Source organism: Dipodomys merriami, unplaced genomic scaffold (genome assembly GCF_024711535.1).
Source record: "Dipodomys merriami isolate MVZ:Mamm:240054 unplaced genomic scaffold, mDipMer1.0.p SCAF_22, whole genome shotgun sequence".
Lineage (NCBI taxonomy): Eukaryota > Metazoa > Chordata > Mammalia > Rodentia > Heteromyidae > Dipodomys > Dipodomys merriami.
In genome coordinates, this window is record NW_027203604.1 from 8,983,082 (window position 1) to 9,000,436 (window position 17,355).

At 46.7% G+C, this 17,355-nt stretch overlaps 1 protein-coding gene across 7 annotated transcripts in view; it reads left to right on the forward strand.

The window, feature by feature from the left end:
- Positions 1-11,587, forward strand: part of Fgd3 (FYVE, RhoGEF and PH domain containing 3) — a 49,139-nt gene extending 37,552 nt beyond the window's left edge. For all 7 annotated transcript variants that reach the window (XM_070033287.1, XM_070033282.1, XM_070033283.1 and 4 more), the window contains 4 exons: positions 3,697-3,819; positions 7,678-7,818; positions 9,923-10,063; positions 10,660-11,587. In XM_070033287.1, the coding sequence (XP_069889388.1) occupies positions 3,697-3,819; positions 7,678-7,818; positions 9,923-10,063; positions 10,660-10,878 (624 nt within the window). In that variant the 3' untranslated portion in view covers positions 10,879-11,587. The remainder of the gene's footprint in view (positions 1-3,696; positions 3,820-7,677; positions 7,819-9,922; positions 10,064-10,659) is intronic.
- Positions 11,588-17,355: the final 5,768 nt, after the last annotated feature.

Genomic DNA, 17,355 nt, shown 5'->3' on the forward strand with positions numbered 1-17,355 from the left:
CTTGGGAGGTAGAGATCAGAGAATCCCAGTTCAAGGCCAGCCCAACTCCCATTCCCAACCTCCCCCTGACACACACCAAAGAAAAAAAGTTCTGTCTCAACCAGTAACTGTGCACAGTGGCACGTACCTGTTATTCCCAGCTACTTGGAGAAGCACAAATAGGAGGATCCTGGGCCAGCTTGGACTCAAATGAGACCCTATTCATAAATAACCAATGCAAAAAGGATTGGTGGAATGACATAAGTCGTAGGAAACCTGTATAACAAGCATGAGGCCTGAGTTCAATCCCTAATACCACACATCCCCCTCACACCCCCGAAAGCAAATCATAATTCTGCCATCAAAGAATGGTCTTTGCTATAGGAATCCATATTTAAGCCTTTTCTTAGAATAATCAGAGAGGAAAACAAATGCACTCGTGATACAATGGTTTAATTTCCAAAGCTGCAATCCCTTCAGCTGTACAGTCCCAGAAGCCCCTCTTCCCTTAAGAGAGGGACTTGCTGAGGGTGGTTTGAATAGTAGAGTGCTTGCCTCCCAAGCCCAAGACTCTGAATTCAAACCTCAGGACTGCCTATGGGCGGGGGTGGGGCAGGGGGTGTTGGGAAGGAAAGAAAAGAAGGGGGAAAAAACCTAAGAGAGGGGGAACTTCCAGCCCAGAACTGTTTGCAAGGAACCTGACAGGATTCAAAGCCTTTCTCTTTTTGCCAAAGTCCAGTTTCTCTTAAAAGAAGCACAAAAACCAGAATCTAAATGCTTCCCCCTCCTGCTTCATCCTCCAGGGCTCTAGATCTACAGTGGGTGACATACAGATTCATCCAAGATGCCAGCGAGGTACTGGCCCTAGCCAGCTTCAGGTCAATGGCTTTCTCACAATGCTGCAGCTGTCCTTCTGGATGAGACTTTACCCTGTGCCCATCCTTGGGCCCTGCGAGCAGTAGAGAGGCTTCTGTTGGCCACTTCCTGTGGAAATGATTCTAGGTCATGCCTGAAGCCCATTGCTTTTGTCTATGTAGATCCCTATGGCTAGGTCTCTTCACTACCTGCTTTAACTGATGCAGTTTCATCAAGGCTATTTATGGGAGTCCAAATCCGTGTTTTTGAGCTGTCCTCCCAATTCCATGCTGTGCAGATAACCTTGTCAAAGAGAAGCAGAATTGCCCTGTTGGCCTTCTATAGAAACTAATTTACAGGGCTGGGAAGGTGGCTCAGTGGTAGAGCGCTTGCCTTGCATGCATGAGGCCCTGGGTTCGATTCCTCAGCACCATAAATGCAAAAGGAAAAAAAGCCGGAAGTGTTGCTATGGCTCAAGTGGTAGAGCGCTAGCCTTGAGCTGAAGAGCTGAGGGACAGCACCCAGGCCCAGAGTTCAGGCCCCACGACCGGATCCAAAGAAAAAAAAGAAACTAATTTACAGGTCAGCGTTGGAGGTGCTTGGCAGTTACTATGGAAGCCTTAATTTCCACCTTCATGAAGCAGACTTGAGCACAGCATGTCTGACATGCATACAGAAAATCTGAGTCCCCTTCCTTTGCTCAACTCTGCCTGACAACCTCATCTAAGAAGGATCTATAGTATATTTGACTGGGAGACCTGTTCTTGGACTTCAAATGAGATCTCCTTTGGCCTGCTGGTCAACTGCAATTTACAGATCCAACCAGACCTCTGTACTGGGAACCTGGGGTGATGGGAGATAAAGCCATATCAAGGTGAACCCCAATGTGCTGTAAGCTTCAACATTATAGGATCAGGTGCAGGAGGGGTACTTTCTTTGGGTGTTTGGCTTTGCTCTGTTGTACTGAACAGGAAACACTTGCCAGATGAAGGGAACTAGAGGAACCCACAGTACTGGCCTCAGTCTTGAAGTTCTACCTGCCTCAGGAACTTCCATTTGAGCTTTGTCTGAGACCGGGTCCTCATTGGTTCCAAAGATCAAGTTCTTGGCCACATACATCAGCCCATCAAGGCTTTTCCTATATCTTCTAGTGCTGGCCGGTGGCTGCCATAGCTTCTTGCATTCTCTGGCACCATGAAGAGCTGCCCATTGAGTACCATGCCAGGGTCCTCCACCCTCCCTGAGTTACATGTTAGGGTCATTGGACTCTCAACCATACCCACCAACTTGACCCTCAGATTGCTTACTTGAAACAAAGGGAGGTGGACACCCTGAAGCTGAGCATAGGATGGAGGCTACAGGACCAGAGCAAATGCCTCCTTCCCCTCTCTTGTCAACTTTCTTCTTGCTTTCCCTTCCATGCTCTGGGCTCCTGTGTCTTCCTGCATGTTTCCCCCACTCTTGCAATCCTGAGAGACTCATGAAGAAGAAGCCCTGCATGGACTAGACAAAGCTGGTACTTGGGGAATTGAGGCCAGGGGAACACAGGGTTTGCATATGGAGTCTGGGATGCATACCTGCTATGTGGTGGGCTTGGGATCTTAACTGTGGCCTTGAGCATCAGAGAAACCACACAGGGTATCCTGGCTAGTGGATGACAGAGCAGTGGATGACAGATATGTTTGGCCTTGAACTGCTTGTAAGGGAAACTGAGACCCAATTGGTCAGTGCCAGGTGAGCAATGTCCTGTATTTAGGCAGTATCACAGGAGACAGCATATGAGCACATCACCCTACTAGATGCTTCTGTTCAGTTGGCACATGTAGGCATATGGGTACACACATTATGTTTGTGCATGGGTGTATGCAAGGGCACAGTGAGGCTATCCCTGAGTACCCATCACAGAATGTGTGTGTGTGTGTGTGTGTGTGTGTGTGTGTGTGTGCATGTGTGTGTGTGAAGGATCTTGGAACCCCTATGACTCTGGAGCTGCAGATGGTGACATCCAAGCCTCAGGTGTCATGTGCCATCTGTATAGTGAACTTGGTTTTTCTCCAGCTTTGGCTCTCGTTCATATTTTTTCAGACATGCCAGATAGTCATTGGTCAAGTTGTTCTAAACATAAAGAACCTGATCTGCTTGGAACATTTCTCCATATAATGTGTGATGTTCTGGGTGGCCTGTAGGGGTGGGGCTGGGAGGGAAGGTGTAGCCAGCTTGGTCCTTTTTTCTTTTCTTTTCTTTGTTTTTTTTAAACTATGAATTATATTTTATTTAGTCATCTTTCTTTACAACTGAAACTCTGGGAATTCAAAATTAACATCCTTGCCCGTGAGCTTCTTATACACACCAGAAAACGTTTCAGCCTTGTGCTCCACATTGTTCTGCTGTGCTCAGTCCAGATGGACCTTGATGAGCCAGCTGCCATCCAGCTTCACCCAGATCCTCTTGCCCACAATTTCTCTGGGGAAGACTAAGTCTTCCAGGATAGCTTGGCCCTTTTCTTTCTTTCCTTATGCATTAGTATACTTGGGCCTTGAGTGTGTGTCACTTGTGTAATTATTATTATTTTTTTGGTCAGGCTTGAACTCTGGGCCTGGGCTCTGTCTATCAGCTCTTCAGCTCAAGACAAGTGCTCTACCTCTTGAGCTACTGCACTACTTCTGGTTTTCTGGTGATTAATTGGAGATAAGAGTATCATGGGACTTTTCTTCCCAGGCTGGCTTTGAACCACCATCCTCAGATCTCAGCCTCCTGAGTAGCTAGGATTACAGGTGTGAGCCACCAGCGCCCGGCTCACCTCCTCTACATCTGGTGGACCACATGCTTTATAACTAATAGCAGCTTTTTGCCTCCTTGTAGTTTGAGTCCAGAAAATTATCCTCTAAGACCAGACGTGACAAGGAAAAGCAGAATTGCAAGAGTTGTGGGGAGACTTTCAACTCCATCACCAAGAGGAGACATCACTGCAAACTCTGTGGGGCGGTGAGTGGGCCATGAGAAGGAAGCACCTGTTCAGACAAGGGGCAGGTAGTCACCTGCTGGGTTCTCACAGGTCCTTGTGATGGGCAGCAGCCACTACCATTGGGTAACAGGCATTGTTTGCCTGCCATGTACACAGCTGTTTGCCTCTCTGCAAACTGCACAGTGGACAGACAAATGTGCATTCAGCTGGGTGCCAGTGGCTCATGTTGTAATCCTAGATACTCAGGAGGCTGAGATCTGAGGATTGCAGTTCAAAGTCGTCAGGTAGGAAATTCTTTTCTCCAGTTAGCCAATATAAAAGCTTGAAGTGGACCTGAGGCTCTCGTGGCTTGAGTGAAAAAGCAAAGGGATAATGCCTAGGCCCTGAGTTCAAGCCCCAGTACGGGCACCAAAACAAAACAAACAGTTGCATCCAGATCTCATCTCTTGGATGCAGATGCCCTTGAACATGATATTGTCCCTTTTATGCAGAAGCTGACCACATTTCTTTGATCACCTCTGGTGCTGGTGCCTGATATTCTTTGAAGTTGAAAAAGTGTTAGATTTGGAGCCACAGTGCACCCTAGCCTTGAGAATAGTACCCTTGAGAACAAAGGGAGTGATAGCGTTCTTATGTATAGTGTGAAGGAGGTGAGAGAAGGGTAAAGCTGTTGTGGTCAGGGCAGAAGTACTATCCTGATGGCTTCTGTTCCAGTGCTTCAGTGGTGATGAAGATCACTTGGTCCATGTGATGAGGCTATACCTCTGACTGGTCCCCTAATCTCATGCCATTTCCATTTCTCCTCCCTCGTTTCCGAAGCCCTTGTTCCTGACAGTGGGCTGCTGAGTCATTTCTTAATCCTGAACATAGAACCTCCCTGAGCAAGTTGCTGATTATTCAAATACACTTAAGTTAAGATATCAAAATTGCTAGCTCCAATGGATCTGAAGATCATGGTTTGCAGCCAGTCCAGGCAGGAAAATGCATGAGACTTTAATTCACCAGCAAAGAGCTAGAAGTAGAGATGTGGCTTAGGTGGTAGAGAGAGAATTAACCTTGAGTGAAAATGCTAAGGCACTGGCCCTGAGTTCAAACCTCAGTACAAGTGCTCTCTCTCTCTCTCTCTCTCTCTCTCTCTCTCTCTCTCTCTCTCTCAATCAATCAATCAATCAATCAATCAAAATTACCTTTCCCTCTGAGGATGGGAGAGATCTCACCATGAAGATGATTTGTAACTTGTTCCAAAGGGTGCCAGGAGCCTGACCTGGTGTTCCTTGTTGCACCTTTCCATAAAACCTCGTCATGCTGTTGCAACAATGAGAAGTACAAGTTGTCATGTCCAAAATGAGCTTTACAACGTCGGTGCGGGGGGGGGGGGGGGGAGAGAAGGATTGGGATTGGGGGGGAGGGGGGAGGCTGGGAAGGGATGTGAAGGGTAAACAAAGGAGGAGGCTGCAATGCTTGGTAAGAAATGTACGCATTATCCTGCCCAGGTAATTGTAACTCCTCTGTACAGTATGTTCACAAATAAAATTAAATTAAATTAAAAAAAAAAGAGTCTCAAAAAAAAAACAAACCTCGTCATGCTGGCCATAAGATAGGACAAGGAGGAATAAATGGAGAGATGGGTAGATGGAGAGATGATTGATTCATTAGATGGATGATTAATGGACCATGAATGGATGGATGAGTAGATGGTTGGATGGATGAGTAAATAAATGGATGGATGGATGAGTGGATGGATGAGTGACATGCTGGGTAGATTGGGCATTGAAATGTTGGGGAGCCTAGGATACTCACAGGCCATGGCCCAAGCCCAACATGAACATAGGCTTAGGGAAGCCATCAAGGCCAGGTGGAAAAGGGTGCTTCTAGATTTGCACAGTGGGTTTTATTGATCACACCAAGTAGAGAGCAGGTAGGAGACATTGATGTCTGTCATCTCTAATAAGGAAGGAATGGAAGAGGAAGTAGTGTGGGAGCTGACTTACCATAGCCTGTGCTGTGGTGGAAGTTGGGGAGGAGCCCAGGCAGCTAACCGATATGGAGAGCAGGCCAGCATGTGCCAGTATACTGGCTGGGGGGGGGGGGGGTTGGGGAGGGAAGGCTCAGTTGGCCAGGCCCAGGAATGGGCCTAATATACAAAGAGTCTACAGGATATGTGAGAGAGTCCAAGAAGGGTGAGCATCTAGGAGAGGAAGTTCATGTTGCAAGCACTTGCAGGTGGTAAGACCAAAGCTATCCTGTAGTTGGTCACAAGGAGGCCAAGGTATAACTGAGGCAGTGTCTGCCAAGGGCATGCAAATGCCCAGGAGAGAAGAAAGAAGGGAGGCATGGAAGGTGCTGAGACAGGAGGGAAGATTCATGTGCTAGGAGTAAGATGCAGCAGAGGAAGAAATACTGAGGCAAGAGAGATAGGATAGCTGATAGGAGGAGACCCTGGAGCAGAGGACTCTGGGTAGGATGGGAGGGTGAGATCCAGGCTAGGGAGATCTCTGGAGGACTCACTGAGGTACATCCTTTGGTTTAAATCCAGTGGGAAGTACATTCAGTGCCTGCCCATCTGGATAATATCATAGTGTGGGGATAATCCATGATTTTCTTATTCCTCCATGGACAGGCATTTGGGTGCCTCCACCTCTTCTATTGTGAATAGTGCTGTAGTGGTCATGGCTGTTCATGGTCCTTTTCTTTTCCTTTCCTCTCCTCTCCTTTCCATTCCTGTATTTCCTTCCCTTCCCTTTCCATTTCTATTTCCTCTGTGTGTGTGTGTGTGTGTGTGTGTGTGAGAGAGAGAGAGAGAGAGAGAGAGAGAGAGAGAGAGAGAGAGAGAGAGAGAGAGAGAGAGAGAGAGAGAGAGAGAGAGAGAGAGAGAGAGAGAGAGAGAGAGAGAGAGAGAGAGAGAGAGAGAGAGAGAGAGAGAGAGAGAGAGAGAGAGAGAGAGAGAGAGAGAGAGAGAGAGATGAGCACCAGTACTAGGGCTTGAATTCAAGGCCTGGGCACTGTCCCTTACCTTTTTCACTCAAGGCTAGCACTCTACCACTTGAACCACAGCACCACTTCTGTTTTCTTGATGGTGAATTGGAGTCTCATGCATTTTCTTGCCTGGGCTGGCTGCAAACCATGCTTCTCAGATTTCAGCCTCATGAGTAGCTAGGATTATAGATGTGAGCCACTGACATATGCCTTTGCTTCTTTTGAATAAATGTCCAGAAATGACATTGATGTTGATGGATATATGGCCATTCTTTCTTTATTCTCTCTCTCTCGCCCCCCCTACTTCCCTTCCTCTTCTTCTTTTTTAAAAATACCAGTTCAGGGGTTTAAACACAGGCCCCATGTTCTTATTTGGCTTTTGTTGTTGTTCATAGCTGGACCGTGCCTCCAGTCTAGTGTTTTGCTGGTTAATTGGAGAGAATCTTGCAGACTTTTCTAAACAGGCTGGTTTTAAACTATGATCCTCCATGTCTCTGCCTAATGAGTAGCTAGAGTTTCAGTCTGAGTCATTGATAGTCAGCTCTGTTCCTCTTTGAGGAACCTCCATATGATTTCCCATGGCAGTTGTACTATTCCATATTCTACAACAGCAGCGTTATTTCCTGTTAGGGGGATAACAACATCCGAGGGACATGAGTGGCTTCTCCTTAGGGTTTTGATTTGCATGGGTCTTCTGGCCAGCAATATGTGAATAGTAGTTTTGTTCACTTTTCTTACTGCCATGTTGGTCCTTATATTCAAAGCCATCTTTGACACCCTTAATCTCTGTCCTCAGACAGGGTTCCCAGCTCCCTGCCTCAGGCCAGGATAAACACAATGTTAGGTGTCTCCTGTTCCTTTACCCAGGTTGTGGGGGGTCACAGATACCCTCTGTCTTGCAGGTCATCTGTGGGAAGTGCTCTGAGTTCAAGGCGGAGAACAGCAGACAGAGCCGTGTCTGCAGAGCATGCTTCCTGAGCGAACCAGTAACTCCTATGAACCCCAGCTCCGAGGCTCCCACAGAGTCCAAGCAATGCACAGAGGTGAGTGGCCCTGGTCCCTGGGACCAGGAAAGATAGGCAAGGTGCTTCAGTGGGCTCCTCAGGTCCTAGAGAACCACTGGGAGCAATGGAATGTGAAACATCATGCATGGGTGTACATATGGCTTTTAAGAACCAGTCAGGGCTAGATGGGGAACCACTTGTACCCATAAGTTAGATGTGGCAGCTTTGCTTCTGCCCTACCAAATGATGGATATGGCAATAGAGCTGCCATCTAATTCAGGCACTGAGCTCCAAGTGGTGGTCAGTCTCACCTCTAGCCCCCTAGGAAGGCCCTTGGGGATGGGAGATTAGGGGATGAGGGATGGCGTCCTTTGTTTCCCTATCCCTTTCCTCTTTCCCTGCTTCTTCATGATGTGGCTACTACTTTCCTAACCCTGCTTTCTATAGGACCCAGTTCCTACTTTATGGAATGACAGGAAATCTGAAAAAAAGAAAAACACAGTTTTCCAGAATCATGCATTTTCCTTTCTCTCTAACTTGACACACTATGAGGTTTCAGAGCAAACTGCAAGTGGGATCTTCTGGGAACTTTTGTTTTTTGCCTGTCCTGGGGCTTGAACTCAGGGCCTGGACACCATCCCTGAGCTTCTTTTGCTCAAGGTTAGTGCTCTAACACTTGAGCTACAGCACCACTTCCAGCTATTTATGAGTAGTTTTATTGGTAAAAGTCTTATGTCCTTTCTTGCTTGGGCTGGCTATGAACTGTAATCCTCAGATCTCAGCCTCCAGAATAGCTAGGAGCTACTGGTGCCTGGCTGGGAACTTTTTTCCCCCTTGGTTCTTGGGTTTGAACTTTGGGCCTGGGCACTGTCTCTGAGTTGTTTGCTCAAGGCTAGCACTCTACCACTTGAGCTACAGCTCTACTTCTAACTTTTTTTGTAATTTATTGGAGATAAGAGTCTTATGGACTTGCCTGCCTGAGCTGGCTTCAAATCACAGCCTCCTGAATAGCTAGGATTACAGGTGTGAGCCACCAGTACCCAACCATTTTTTTGTTTTTGGAACTTTTTGTGTTATTTTCCCTCCCAAACTTGGTCCAGGTGCGTTGGAATGAATAAGCTGCCAAAGCTCCTTGCTGTCCTGGTTTGAGGCCATCCAGAAGCTCTGACCTTGGTTTGTTTAAGATGTTAAGGATGTAAGGATCTTTCATTCCCCTTTAAAAATTGTTATTATAAAGGTGCTATACAGAGGCGTTACAGTTCAGAAGTCAAGTAAGAGTACATCTCTTTTTGGACAATGTTACCCCTGCTCTCACTCTTTCCCAGTTTTCCTCTCCATCCCCATACACAAGTTGTATAGTTCATTTTCAACATAGTAAGTATCACCATTGTCCCTCCATTTCTGTGAAGATATAAGGATCTTAGGACCAGGGGTAGAACAGCCTTGATGGTAAAGTCCCTGACTCTGTCCTTTGGCTGCCTGCTTTTTCAATGCCAAGATGTATTATAAGAATTCCAGGACTATGCCATCCAGGGGTACCAGCCCTGAACACCTATGGGGTAGCTTCAGGCCTTGAGGAAGGACATGATTTTAGGGGTGATCAGGTCCAGTAAGTGGTGTCAGAACCTTGTCCAGATGGCTCAGGAGACTTGTCTCTAGAATGACTCTAAACACATCAGAAAAGAAGCAAAGTATTTGTGTGAGGTGTGTGTATATGTGTTAGGGGAAGTATGTGTGTATACTCAGGTGTTGTTTGTCTGTATGTGATCTATGTGGTAGAGAGCCCAGGTATGTGAGTGTATGGTGTGAGTGTGTGACATGGGGGTTATGTAGTCCTTTTGTCCTATGATTCACAGATCAAACTCTTACCATTGCATTTCCCCCTGGTGATGCCATCTTGATGGGACTCATGGTCTTACTCCCTCAGAGGGCTGACCCAGCCTGAGACCATATGGCATCTGTGCCCCTCAGACTGGGCTCAAGTGATCCAGGAGAATCTGGGCTCAGCCTGTACTAACTCCTCAGTTGAATCTCCTTGATCGGCTTCTTCTGAGCAGTGTTCTGGTCCTGCCCTAGCCTCCTCAGGGGAGACAGTAACCATTACAGGTGAGACCACCCCTAACCTGTGTCTTTGTGTCCCTAGAATGCACCTGCTGCAGATTCCCGGCCCAGCCTGCTCTGTGGCCCCCTAAGATTGTCAGACAATGGGATAGACTGGAGTGAGGTGTGGGCTGCCATCCCTGAGTCAGACTCCCAGGTGCTGGACCTGCAAGGAAACAACCAGGTGTGTGTCCCTGCTCTCTACTACCACAGCCCAGAGCCTCGGGCCTGCCACACCTGCAGCAGGTTTGATTCACCAACCGTCAGTGACCTGGCCGTCTTTGCTTCCTAGAAACCCCCCACCCTGTTCTTCACTCACAGAAGGCAGGCCTCCTAACTATGCCAGGACCCCAGAGAAACCCAGGGTGTGGGTGGGATAGAGAAAGCTAGAATAGAGGGTAAGTAGATGGCACAGATGCTGGTCGTTCCTTGCTACACATATTCATCCATTAGCTCTTTGTTCACTCATATCCTGGGTAGATTCCATTGGCAGGTGGACTCAGAAATCTTTGCCTCACCTCTCTCAGCCTCAGTAGCTGTTCCAATGGCTGAGGCCATGCAGTTTGAGGGAAGTTTAGGGAAATAGGAGGGCCTCCTCCCAGCAACTCCCTGGTGAGAGCTGTGGGCCACCGGTTCTCATGTAGACAGAAGTCAGCACACACATATCCACCAGGCTTGCCTGTGTCTGCTTTGTACCATATAGGGTTGGGCATGGTTGCTTAGGAAGATGGGGAACTAGGGTATACCCATGACTCTGCTGATCCTCTCTCCATCCTGCAGGCTGCTCAACTGCCATGCACCATCCGCCTCCCTGGCTGCACAGTGAGTGTACCAGACCCCAAGGAGCACCTACAGGCAGAGCATGTGTGGAAGCTGCAGCAGGGCCAGCAGACCTGGTACCTGAGTGCCTCCTCAACAGAACTACAACAGCGCTGGCTGGAGGTCCTGACCACCACTGCGCATGGGGACACAGTCCAGAACAGCCCAGGAACCCTGTAGTCCCAGGCATGGCCATTCCATGAGCCTAGCCCCCCCACAACCCTTTGCACTGCCATGTCAGACCTGTGTTCTGGGAGGTGATATTGGAGGCCACATGAAGGAATGAAGACTGTCAGTTGCCCAGAGCATGAGGCATTTGGCTTTGGAAGTCTCCTTTTGCTTTAGAAAGGAGGAAACAGAAATTCAAAAATGAACAGCCTCTTGTCCAGGGGCCATCCAGCAGATCTTGGGCAAGAGCTCAGCCTCTGATTCTTAGCCCAAAAGTATGGCCAGAACAGTGAGCATGGGCCACTGCAAGATAAAATGTTACCAAGCTGGTTGTGTGGTGACATCAACTAGCAAAAGGCAGAAAGGAGGCCCAGGGATGGTTTGCAGCTGGCCCTGGGTTAGGCAGAGCTACCTACAGCCCACCTTGGCCTCTGTACATCCTGTCCACTGTGTGAGCTAGGCTGTGACTCACCTCCAATGGGTAGCATCTCCCCTTTCTGCCCTCTCCCAAGAATCTGCCTCACAGTCTACCTCCCCTGTTGATCAAGAGGTCGACCTGCCCCATCTCATCTTGACATGTGGTTCCTGAACACCACATTGGGAAGTTCTTCAAGGAAGCTGGTCCAGGCCCTGTGTGGCAGGCATGTGAGGTTTACTGCTGACTCCTTAGCGGGCAGATGCAGTGCTTGTCTATGTAAATAAATGCTGGCTGTCAACAGCAGGTTTGGCCTCAGCATCCTCTACTTCTCCACCAGGCAAATGAAGCATGGAGGACAAGGGTGGCAGAATTGCATAGACTGCATGCCAGGCCTGGAAAGCAGCTCTGCATCTCTGGTGCTGCCAGAACTGGGCAGACATCTGGGGGATGTCATAAAGGTCATAGGGTTAAGAAAGTACTCTGAGAAAGGTGCCAACAAAGTACTGCAGACATCTTTAGAAAGGTCCTGGGTTCTCCCGTTGTGCCCTATGGTCCTGAGGTCTGGAAGTCTAATTGTACAATGCAGAAATGGAGGGTACCTATGATCAGGAGGCCTGGCACTCTCCTGCCTCATACACAGTTCTCAGGTTCTGGGGACATTACAGACAGCTGCTTCTAGATTCCTAGTTTCATCCTAGAGACTCACATTGAGACCCAGACAGCCGCCATGACTGGAAGACAAAGCACAGAACAACTTGGATTCAGGCAGCTGTACCCACCTCCCACTTTCCTATGAAAATAACAGGATGCCACCAAACCCAGGCCTTCAGGTAGAACTGGCCCTACCTCTCTACCTCTCTGCCACACAGCTTTGACCTGAAGGCTAAAGCAAGCTTGGGTTTCTCCAGGGGCCTTTCTACTGCCTGTAATGCAAGGTTCTTTGAGCAACTAGTCCTGTTGCTGGGAGTTGAGGGAGGAGAGCAGGCTTGCCTCTGTCTCTGTAGATGAATTCTCTCTAGATGTTCTTCAAGGAGATATCAAGAAGAGCCCTCAGCCCAGTTGGCAGACCCAATGGTAGCACAGTAATCCAATGGCCTGATTTCTTTCCTCCCTCTTTCCCTCCTTCCCTCCCTGCCTCCCTGCCTCCCTTCCTTTCTTCCTACCTTCCCTCCCTCCTTCCCTCCCTCCCTCCCTCCCTCCATCCCTTCCTTCCTTCCTTCCTTCCTTCCTTCCTTCCTTCCTTCCTTCCTTCCTTCCTTCCTTCCTTCCTTCCTTCTTTCCTTTCTTCCTTTCCTCCTCCTCCTCCTCCTCCTCCTCCTCCTCTTCCTCTTCTTCCTCTTCATCTTCCTCCTCCTTGTCCTTTCTCCTCTTCTTCCCCTCTCCTTTCCCCCTTCTCCTTCTTGGGTCAGTACTAGGGCTTGAACTCAAGACCCAGATGCTGTCCCTCAGCTTCTTCACTCAAGGATGACACTCTACCACTTGAACCATGCCTGCATTATCAGTTTTTTGATGGTTAATTGGAGATCAAAGTCTCACAGACTTTCCAACCCAGGCCAGTTTGAATTATGATCCTCAGATCTCAGCCTCCTAAGTAGCTGGCATTACAGGCTCTGGTGCCAAGCCTGATTCTTTCAAGTGCTACCCTGAGATCCAGACACCTTAGCCCTTGGTCATCAGGATTGGTATATGACCTGAGATGCAGCGTCATGTGATAATGAAAGGAGCCAGTGACTCCTGAGCTCAACCATTTGGGGTCCAGAAAGAAGAGGCAACAGACGAGATACAAACAGAGGAAGCAGTTCTGATTTCATCTATAGCAGTTACCTGAACAGATCAATTTACCTGTGAAGTCCAATCTGCTGACCATTACCACACCCCACCTACTGGATTCCATTTTTCACCTTCTGCTCCCCCAATCCTCTTGCCTTGTTGAGGTTTCTCCCCCTCAGATTCTAAGCTCACAGCAATTCTAAGAGGGCCAAGCTTTTCCTCTTGTTACTGGGCGTTGTCCTTCAGGAAGCTCAGTCTTAGGGCCCCTGTTCTGCTCACTATAAGTACTACATGCTTCTCCTCATGAACCTCTACTCCAGAAAGAGAGTGTGGCTTTCCTTTATCAAGACTCAAAGCAATAAATTGTCCCTCCTCCAAACCAACTCAAATCCTCAAAAACACATTGGTGACTGTGTGCTCACCCCTGTAATCTTAGCTACTCAGGTTGCTAAGACCTGGCTATTGAGGTTATAGGCCAGTCCAAGCAGAAAAGCTCACAAGACTCTTATCTCCAATTAACCAGCAAAAAGCTTAAAGTGGAGGTGTTGGTTCAAGTGATAGAATGCCAACTTCGAGTGGAAAAGCCAAGTAAGAGCACAAAACTGTTGACACTCCAAACAGCCCATGCATTTCTGAAGAAGATAATTTCTCATCATAAATCATCCCACTTCACACAGTCAGGACTAATCATTGTGCTGTTCAGGGTCCCAAATCTGGGGCCTTGAAGGATTCTGTCCTGTCTGAATAGAAAGAGACAACTTGGTCATCCCACTTACAGAGGAGGCCCCTGTTGTTCACCACAAGGAGGCCAGGTCATCTCAGTAGCAGACTCTGGTATATTGATTTCGATGCAAGGAGTTCCCGAGGCACTGGAGGAGCCATCAAGGGAGTGGAGAACAAGGCAGGGAAGGGACAGAAGCCAATACAAGATGTTATGTGTTGTTCTGTGTCTCTTCTCAATTCATGTCTTCCTGGAATGAAACTTCCTGGAATCTTGGAATTTGACTTTTATTTGGAACTATGTTTGCAGATGTAATAAGTTTAATCAAGGTGAGGTTTTTGAAATGAGGGATTTAAATTAGGTTTGGTATCATCAGCGGTGGCAGTCAGGGACATTGGTGAAAAGACAAAGTGTATTACTCACAGCGCCCAGAGAGCATGGAGCAGCCCACCTCACAAGTCAAGTGGGATGATGCAGGGCCCTTAAGAACATGTGTGCACAACAAGCAGACACCATTCAATAGAGGGCTCCTGTAGACCCAAGCTTTTAGTGGGGTCCACGAGGTTGCCAAGTTGGTTTCTACTGGGGATTGGGTTGAAGGGTGCATAGGCTTAGCACAGGAATTCAAGTGGCATTGTCAAGTTCACCAGAATTAAGGCAGAAGTGGTCAAGTGGTTCAAGGTATAGGGCCTTATCTATGTAAAAGAGAAACTAGACAGAAATAGGATAGGACCTCAAGAGCTGGAGGTCCTGTGTGATAAGCTGGAGACTGAACAAAACCATGAGTACCAAAATCTTTCATATGAATGAGAGTAACAACAATCACATTGGATGATTGATGTTTTTATAAGAAGAGGTAAGGCCAAACGCTGGTGGCTCACACCTGTAATCCTAGTTACTCAGAAAGCTGAGATCTCAGAAAAGTGACTCAAAGCCAGCCCAGGCAGGAAAGTCTGTGTGATGCTTATCTCCAATTAACCAGAAAAAAAGCCAGAAATAAAGCTATGGCTCAAGTAGTATGGCTCAAGTAGAGTCCTACTACTTGAGTGAAAAAGCTAAAGGACATAGCCCAAGGCCTTATTTCAAGTCTAGGTACTAGCACCAGAAAAAAAGAATGAAAAAAAGAAAGAAAAGAAAAGAAAAAAAGAAGAAATGGAGAGGAAACACAGAGATACAGACAGGAAAGTGGTCCATAGGATGGTAGAGGTGAAGACAGACATGATATGGCCACAGCCCAAAGACATCTTAGAATCATCTAAAACTTGAAAGACCAAGGAAGGCTTCTTTATTAACTGTTCAGAGGGAGCATGTCCTTTTATACACCTCCATTTCAGACTCCTGGCTTCCAAAACAGACAATACATTTCTGTTGTTTTAGGCCGTCAAAAAATGTCTTGTCCTATCAAGCTATCTGTGGTCATTTGCACAGATGCCCTAGTAGACTAATATAGATTTCGTGCCAGACAGTGGAGTGTTGCTGTTACAATGCTTGAAAATTTGGAATCAGGTACAGATTACAGGATGGAGACTTTGCTCATATATGAAACTACATGGACCATATTCATCCTTATTCATTCTCTTTGTTATCCTTCCTCCTTTCCACTGGTACCCATCCCCCAACAGGACCTGTTTTACTTTACTGACATTGATTTGTTTTAGTGTGTATTAATTATACCAACGGTTTTCACTATGGTATTTCAGATATGCATAGATTACATTTTGCTCAGGATATCCTTCTCTATTGTGTTCTCTTCCCCCATCATTTCAATCGTCTGTTGATCAACCGCTTTCATTGAGGTTTTTAATGGTGTGTGTGTGTGTGTGTGTGTGTGTGTATACATATATATATATATTCACTGTATGAAATTATTCACCCTCAATCTTTCTTTTTCCTTCTCCCCTTATCCTATATAGTCTCATGGTCAGAATCATGTTCCCTGTGTGTGTGTGTGTGTGTGTGTGTGTGTGTGTGTGTGTGTATAAATACATAATAGCTATCCATGAACATGTTTGTCTTTTAGGTTTAGTTTCCACAGATGAGTGAAACATGACATTTGGCTGTTTTGAGCCTGGTTTTCCTCTCTCAGCATGATAGTCTCCAATTCCATCATTTTCCTGCAAATGATATAATTTCATTTTCCTATATGGTAGTGTAGTATTCAAGCCAAGTGGACAAAAATGGACAGACAAGGGTCTTAATAGAAAAATCCAAGTGTTGTTTCTTTTGTTTGTACCGGTACTTGGCTTGAACTCAGGGACTTGGCATTATCCCTTAGTTTTTTTTTTGCTCAAGGCTAGTGCTCTTCCACTTCTGGCTTTTTTTTTCTTTTTGAGTAGTTAATTGGAGATACAGTTCTCATGGATTTTTCTGTTTGGGTTGACTTCAAAATGCAATCCTCAGATCTCAGCCTCCTAAGTAACTATGATTACAGGTGTGAGCCACCAGCACTTAAAGTGCTATGGTTTGAATGTGTATTGGAAACTATTCAACAAAGTAGTAACAGTGTTAAGAGGTAGGACCTTTAAGGAGTATGGATTAAAGTTGTTATCATGGAGTGAGTTCCTTATGAAAGATGAGTTAAACTTCTCTCTGTGTGTCTCTCTCTTTTCCCCCCTTCTGCCACATGATATAGATCACAGTGCAAGAAGAGCTCTTTGTCAGATACCAGCACTTTGAGAAATTTTTGTGTATAAATGTCCCAGTCTGTGGTGTTTTGTGATAACAGACCCAAATGGGCTAAGACATTCAGATTTCCTTCAGATGATTGTTGGTAGAAATATGGACAGTTACTTAAGGGTCTCCCTGTGAGGGCTTAGACAGAAAGAACAGTAAAATCTGTTATCACCCTAGAGAGTACATTAATAATCAGGAACAGAACATTAGCAGAAACAAGAACACAAGGTGCTTCTACTGGAGCTTTAAAACAACATATTATTAAGCATTGGAGAACAAATGATCTTTGTTGCAGTGTGGCAGAAAACTTGGCAGAATTGTTTCCCACTGTTGGATGGAACATAGCACTCAAAGACAATGAACTTGAATACGAAGCCAAGAAGATTTCCAAGCAAAGTATGGAGTACGTGGCCTGGTTCTTCTTGCTGCTCATAGAAATGACTGAGAGGAAAGAGATAACTTGAGTAAGTATGAAGCTAAAATTAGAAAATTGGTTGGTAAGAAAGTGTGGTCTGAAGATAACACCAAAGTTGCTGTGTATTTTTGCTGATGAGATTGTGAATGTGACTTGTGGAACCAATGAACCATTTCAGGGTCTAGGGAGAGAGAAGGCTCATGGAGGAATGATCTGAGAAGAAGCCTCTTGTCTGATGGCAAGTCCTGTGAACTACACAGGACTCAGGGAACCTGGGAGGAGATGGGTAAGCTGGAGCTAATGGAGATGACCATAGTAGATGGGTGAGCTGAAAGAAGAGTGACTTGGAGGCAGTCCAGAGAAGTCAGAGCTGCAGCTGCTACCAAGCCCCATAGAAGAGGGCCTCTTCTTCAGGTCCCGAGGACAGAGCATTGAGCCATAAAATTTGCCTGCTGGGTTTCAGATTTACTTTGGACCAAGTGACCCTGTGTT